General features: G+C 41.2%; 1 protein-coding gene across 1 annotated transcript in view; it reads left to right on the plus strand.

Annotated features, from left to right (window-relative positions):
- The window catches only part of LRP6 (LDL receptor related protein 6), a 122690-nt gene extending 116376 nt beyond the window's left edge, over window positions 1-6314 (plus strand). Inside the window, exons 21-23 of the mRNA XM_034063295.1 lie at window positions 593-729; window positions 1863-1960; window positions 3714-6314. Coding sequence (XP_033919186.1) covers window positions 593-729; window positions 1863-1960; window positions 3714-4005 — 527 coding nt within the window. The 3' untranslated portion in view covers window positions 4006-6314. The remainder of the gene's footprint in view (window positions 1-592; window positions 730-1862; window positions 1961-3713) is intronic.
- The last annotated feature ends 578 nt before the right edge of the window (window positions 6315-6892 follow it).

The raw sequence follows: 6892 nt of genomic DNA on the forward strand, positions 1-6892 counted from the left end.
AAAGTATCCTTGAGCAGAATCCTCACCATTACTTCGAGCACAGTGGCATACCTCTCCATTTCCTGCTTGGACTGTCTGCCAGCACGCTTCAGTCCAGTAGCAAAAGCTCACTTAACGGTGTCAAAATGAAAGAACACAAACCCTCTCTTCTAACACATATTTCAGTTGCTCAGTTGAGGTAGCCAGAGTCAGTTTCATGTTTTATTCTGAGGCACAGAAATAGTGCCTGAATGCCCGTTCTCTGAAGTCTTTTCCAGCCATTCAAGTGAAAGAAATCTGTTTCTCTGGGTTAGCTCAGTGCCAAGTCCCGCAGTTGAGTAGCTGAAACACAAACCCAACATACAGGGGGATTGGAACTGATAATCTTAAGGTCCTTTCCAACACTAACTATTCTATGATTCTGTGCTTATTCCCTGACAGTCTTCATTCCAGTTGTCCATCAAGGAGCACTGAATTTGCTCTTAATACTGAGATGATTCATTTTGGTTTTAGGAGTTGTGCTTATACTGCTGTTATCCTCTAGATCATTTTTAAGCTTTCTTTTCTGTTTGCTTCAAAGAATTGCATATTGACATCCATCTTTGTTCTTCAGGGATGTCTCGAGGTAAATCTGTGATCAGCTCCCTCAGCATCATGGGAGGGAGCAGCGGGCCACCCTACGACAGGGCCCATGTCACTGGAGCCTCTTCCAGTAGTTCTTCAAGTACCAAAGGCACTTACTTTCCTCCAGTAAGTCATTCTATTATTCATAGACCTTTCAGAACTTTCAAGAAAGTGACAAAGTGTTTCTGAGAATAATTAATTGACAGATGAATGTTTTGTTTAAACTTTCTATCTTAATAAACTCTTTGGAATACGGAGTGAGTGATTTTCAAAGGAAAAGGAGAGGGAAATTGTCTTTTTCCAAAACAGTATAGGAATTTTCTGTTAATTTTAAAAAGTTGAGAGATCAGTGCCTGAATAAGATATTAGACTGAATGTCAGGGGAGATAAAAAAATCCCTATAAAAGCTGAGCATCTCTGGCAGAGTGATCTCCTTTCATTATACTCTGCCATGTGCCTCTGGAGGTAAAACTATGGCTGGTTCTGTGTAGACCTTTCAAGGAATTAAAATGAAGTTTTGTGTCACGTGTCTTGCAAGTGACAGCTAAATGAACAAGTGTCTTGCAACTCCGTAGCATTCCTCCAATCACAAATGGATAGTGTGCTGCACTTGATGCTACATAGAAATTGGTAGCAGCCCTAGAGGGCTCCCTGTCTCTTTACTTCTAGAATCTGTGGTGTTTTAGATATTTTTATATGAAGTTCCCAAGCCACTATCAAGTGTTAAGGTTACATGCTTGGTCAGTGACAGCTGAAAACTGTGTTTCAGTTCTGAGAATCACTGCATCATGTTGCATCTTTATATTAATCACAATACTGTTTGTGCAGGGAAAAAATATGTGTCTCAACAGCACACTGCAAGTGCTATAAACAGCATAATACCTGGGGAGTACAGCTAGCGGGAACAGACATCTGCCAGTTTGCCTAGTGCAGTGGTATCCCTAGTGACAATATAGTATTGAACAGCTAGATTCAACTTCACTTTTTAGCACTAGGTATGTCAAAATAGCAACAGCACTCAGCGTTCTTTTAGAAGAGCTTAGTAATAGCTTCTGTGGGAATGGTAACAAGCAGCATCTCCAGTGTCTGTTAAAGAACTGAGAATTAAGCAGAAGAAAAAACCTGTGTGTTGGGAGGGGCTATGCATGCAGTTCTTAACTTTAGGTTCCTACTAAACAGCACTAAAATTTATAAACTGGCATTTTCTTGTCTCCTTTTTTGTTTTTAACTGTGCTTTTTTTGATTTTCTTCCCCCTTAGATTTTGAACCCACCACCATCACCAGCTACCGAACGTTCACATTATACCATGGAATTCGGGTATTCTTCAAACAGCCCATCCACTCACAGATCCTACAGGTAATTACTAGTACAACAGCATCCTTCAGGATCAAAGCAGTTAGTAGAGAAAATGCAGAAGAAAGGGAGCCTCTGCTCCAGAAGAATTGCAATCAAAAGCCCTAATTCTGCAAGCACTAAAACAGATGCTTGAATGGGTTCACACATATTGCTTCACTGAAGCATGTATGTAAGTGCAGAGGTAAATTGTGCAGGAGGTGGGTTAGTGGTACACCTTTTGGGTGTATTGGTTTAGGGGGAATGACAACACTCATCACAAAATTAGCTAAATGCCAAAAGAAACCTGGTACCATGATAACTTTGAGCCATAAATACTTACCTTTGAGTTAGCCCTGCCTTTTTTTAGCCTTCTGTTATAAATAATTTCTTACAGAGTTATCAGAAATGATAGGCAAACACCATGTGGAGGAAATGTGGCAATATATAGACTAGTAAGTCAGAAGTAACAATATTAAGGCCTAGGTAAAGCACAGAAGTTCTACTTAGACACTTAAGGGTTACTGTCTGAAAAAGGTTGCTAACCTTTTGCTTATTTTATCTGACATATATGTATGGGCACGCAAGCTTTATCTCTGTTGACTTGAATGTATCTTTCTTACCCTCCCTGTAAGATGCTAGAGTGCATTATCATTTTGTAACTAATTACCAGAAATAAAGAAAGAGACACCTACTACCCAAGGGTGTAAAGGTTCTCCTCCCAAATCACTAGAAGATCTAGTCAATAAGAAGAGAGCACTCCATTTGTCTATTGAAAAAAATGCCTCCCTAACACAAGAGCCTTTGGGGGCCTTTGGATAATGAGGTCTCTGGGGCTGATAAGACATCTCTTCTCCATTAGCAGAAAATATAGACTCTGTTGTGCAGAAGGTCAGACCAGATGTTTATAATGATCCCTTGCAGCCATATGAAAAATCTTTTAAAATGATGAGTAATTTTCTAATGAAAGAAACCCAAATTTTGGCACCAGCTTGAAATCACACTCATTGCTGGTTAGCTAATAGGACTTTTTGTATTATAAATGGAATTTGGGATGTCGAATAGGGTTGAATGTTTTCTGAATGCTTCCCTACCCAAAAATAAACTCTGGCCTTGCTGCTTCTGCTTTTCCCATCTTTCCTGACATTCTGACTTGAATATAAAGGAGCTGCATGCCCACCCACCCCCAACAACTGACTGTAATGGTGGTAGTTGTAGCTGCCAAGCACCTCTTTTTCTGGTTTGTTTTATTTAAACTGTCTTGGGCTTATTTTAAAAATTATTTTGTGGTAGCAGCCTTTGGGAATTCCATCCCAGGCAAGTGATTCTCCTGACTGCTGTGAATGTGCCTATGTGTCCCTATCTGGGTTTGGAAGTATCATAAATTGCATTATGGAAACAGGCTATCTTGTCCATATAATTGCAACACAGTTGTTTCACATGCACACCTCTATGCCCTTCCTGCCCCACTGTCTTAGGAGCAACTTCTACTTAAAGTAAGTCCTTAGGGAGCCTGTTGTCCACAGATAATTGATAATTATCATCCCTTTCACTAGTTGCTGTAGTTTGACTGCCGTGGTAGTGTAGAGGTGGGCCTTCTGCAGAGGAGTTAAGTGTAAGAGGGAGAGAAGAACATGATGCTGTGTACCTCCTGCAGAGGCTGACCCACTCTGTTTCCACCTTGGCTTATCCATGCTCACTTGCTCAGGAGTGCATTGCTTTAAATGCCCAGTCTTTCTGTACACTGACTCTTCTCCCATGCATCTCCCCACTGCAGCTACAGGCCTTACAGCTACCGTCACTTTGCACCTCCCACTACACCCTGCAGCACGGATGTCTGTGACAGTGACTATGCCCCCAGCCGAAGGGTCACGGCAGCCACGGCCAAGGGCTACACCAGTGACTTGAACTATGACTCGGAGCCCGTCCCCCCACCACCCACCCCCCGCAGCCAGTACCTGTCGGCGGAGGAGAACTACGAGAGCTGCCCACCTTCCCCGTACACGGAGCGGAGCTACTCCCACCACCTCTACCCACCACCGCCGTCCCCATGCACGGACTCCTCATGAGGGGGAGCCCCCCCACCCCATCGTCTGCCTCCGCTGTGAAAGTGTAAATACAAACTGTTCTACTGGGGAGGGGGGAGGGAGCTCTCGGCGAAGGATGAGGTAGGACAGTGTACAGTTAAATGTTATTACATGGGGTGGAGGAAAACTGAAGATATTTGTACAGAAGAATAAGAAAAAAAGGATATTTATATATTTTCTTAAACAGCAACTGCTGCTTGTGCCATAAGAAGAAAAATTTTTGTATAAAAGAACCCAGACATTTGTACAAAAAGGTTTTATTTTTGCAAGTGGAACACAAAAACATGCCTTAATCCAGTGAAGTGACTGAGCACATAAGGAAATGGAAGGACCGGGATGTGTTACTTGTCCAGCGAGGTGATATGTGGGGTTTGTCAATACCAAAAATGTTTAATTAAGAATAAAAATGTCCGCCTCAGAGCAGCATACCATAGATACTTGGAAGTAGCCAAATAACCTCTATGTTAACTGCAGAGGGCCAGCAACTGAAGTTAAACTTGAAAACGCAGTCAGGACAGATATTAACCTTACACAAAGGGCTTTGTTTTCTACAGGAATACAGCAATCGTAGCAGTGAATCCAGAAAAAGAGTCACATGCTTTTTAAATGAATACATCTCTGTTTTTCCGTAATGCATTTACCAAACTAGAGCATTTAGAGCTCTCTCCTTGCTTCTGGAATGTCAATGATTTTTTTGTTGGGTATATTTTAAAGTTTGCTTTTTTTTTCTCCTGTTGAGCTTTTCCCATCTTTTCTGCATCCTTTTCTCCTGCCTGTGTCACTTTAAATCATGATATCCTTATTTAAAGTACTGCTAGAACTGGGCTGCTGTAAATTCTGGTTTTTATCCTGATTAGCCTTGTCATGCAGAGAGTATCATGCTATACATGATCTTCTTCACTTTGCCAACACGGTGGGATTCTGTTTTGTACCAGGTCAGTACGATTTTCACGTAATTGACAAGGGTAATATGCATATACCTGAATGATGATTTTTAGTCCCTTAAAAAAAGAAAACCTTATTTTGACCTAGTGCCCACAAAATGTCAAATATTTTTATACCACATATAATATAGACAGCATATTTATAAACTATAAATTTAACCATGGATTGTTAGTTTTACTGTAAATGAATAATATATCCTTGCAGTACTTTCAGTGTATATTGATACCACAGTATACAAATCATATATATAAATATATATATATTATTTTTTTCCTAGTAAGGAAGCATTTAACTTTCAGTGGAGCAACTGTCCATAAAAAGAAAAATGGATGTTTTGATCATTGGAAGGGGTTCCTGTGCTGTATTAACTGCTCATGATTTCTCTGTGTTAGGTAAAGCCGGTTTTTCTCAGTATGATTTTGACATACCTCCTCTTTTGCATGGTGTAAGTTTAATACTTTCGTATTAACCGCTGTGAATGTCAAATTTTAAGATACTCTTAACCAAACCATTTTATATTCGCATCTCTATTTTTGTATGTTATCATATTTAGCCCCTTCTCCCGTCAACCTCACCATGGTAATTTTGACAGGGAGAGTATATAATCAAATGAAAACATTATTTGTATAGGTTGAGGGGGCAACCTAGGATATTATTAACTCCTCTTTGACTCCAGCGCAGTGTTTTCAATTTGCTTTGACTGTAGTGGAGCTCACAGTATACCTGATCTTAGATGGCATTTTGCATTTGCACCTCCTGTTGACATCAAATCCATTGCAGGTGCTTGGTGCCTTCAAAGACTAGCCCTTTTTGTCTCTTTCAAGACAAAGGTACTGAGGAGCTTCTGCCTCCTAGCCTTTGGGCTGCAGGGGTTTAACAACTTCTCAGAGGTGCCATTTGGGCTTTATTGTTCTCTGTTGCTTGTTTCCCAGCCAGTTTCAACTCAAAAGAGAAATAATCTGAATTTGTGGCATGGGCTTTAATTCATGCTGTGGACAGAATTAGTGACAAGTGATTCTTGCTGCCGCTCATGTGGACTACTGGAGTCTCACTTGGTTTCAGCTCCAAGGAAAACCATGGCATTGGGATTCCAGCTGTAGTAAAGGGTCTTCCTAGTAGTCCAAGATACCTGAGGGAACTTTAAAAAGCCTTGGTGGTTTCCAGGCTATCACAGTTGATCTCTGGATCTGACATACTAAGTGGTGTTTCTGCCCAGCTTCATTCTAGGTATCTAGGAAACGTGGTAGCTGTTCTTCTGGCTCTTCCTTGCTGGTGAAGAAGCTTGTTTGTGTTCTCCAGCAGGGTGGATGTTGGGGAGAGTATTGTTAACCATAAGGGAACTCGAAACCATTTATATGAAGGGGGGAGGGTGGGAGTGTCGGGGCGGGGGGTGTTGAGGCTGGCACGCCGATGAGAATTAGAAACTTCTCTGTTGTTTACATTTTTTCATGTGCAGCATTCCGTGTGGGGTTCACATGTGGAAACTTGCACTAATGAACTCAGAAGAATATTGCATTGTTGTATCTCAGTCCAAGTGCTTGTACTGCGATGGCAATGGTCTCTTGCAAAATACTTATTTTCAGTGTGCCAATTTCTGTTTGAAAAACTCTAAGGTGGTTGAGCTTAAGGAGTGGTATCCTCTTTGTGGTAAGGGTGAGCTGCCTCACTGAGGCTTTGTCTTGGAGGGGACTTCTTGCAGGTAGATTTGTGTTATTTACAGTGAGGGCTCTTTAGAAGATGAAAGTTCTCAGCATATGGATCATGCTGCCTGCCTTCTGTGCTGCTACTTTACAGCCATACATAGCTGAAGTCAAATGGGGTGAACATGTAATTTAGTGTAGGATTTGATCAAGTCTTTTTGATACATAAGTTTTGGTTTGTGCATCAGGTATCTTGAGTGATTTGCCTCTGGGAGGTTCATGTG

The sequence above is a fragment of the Melopsittacus undulatus genome, chromosome 5, assembly GCF_012275295.1.
Source record: "Melopsittacus undulatus isolate bMelUnd1 chromosome 5, bMelUnd1.mat.Z, whole genome shotgun sequence".
Lineage (NCBI taxonomy): Eukaryota > Metazoa > Chordata > Aves > Psittaciformes > Psittaculidae > Melopsittacus > Melopsittacus undulatus.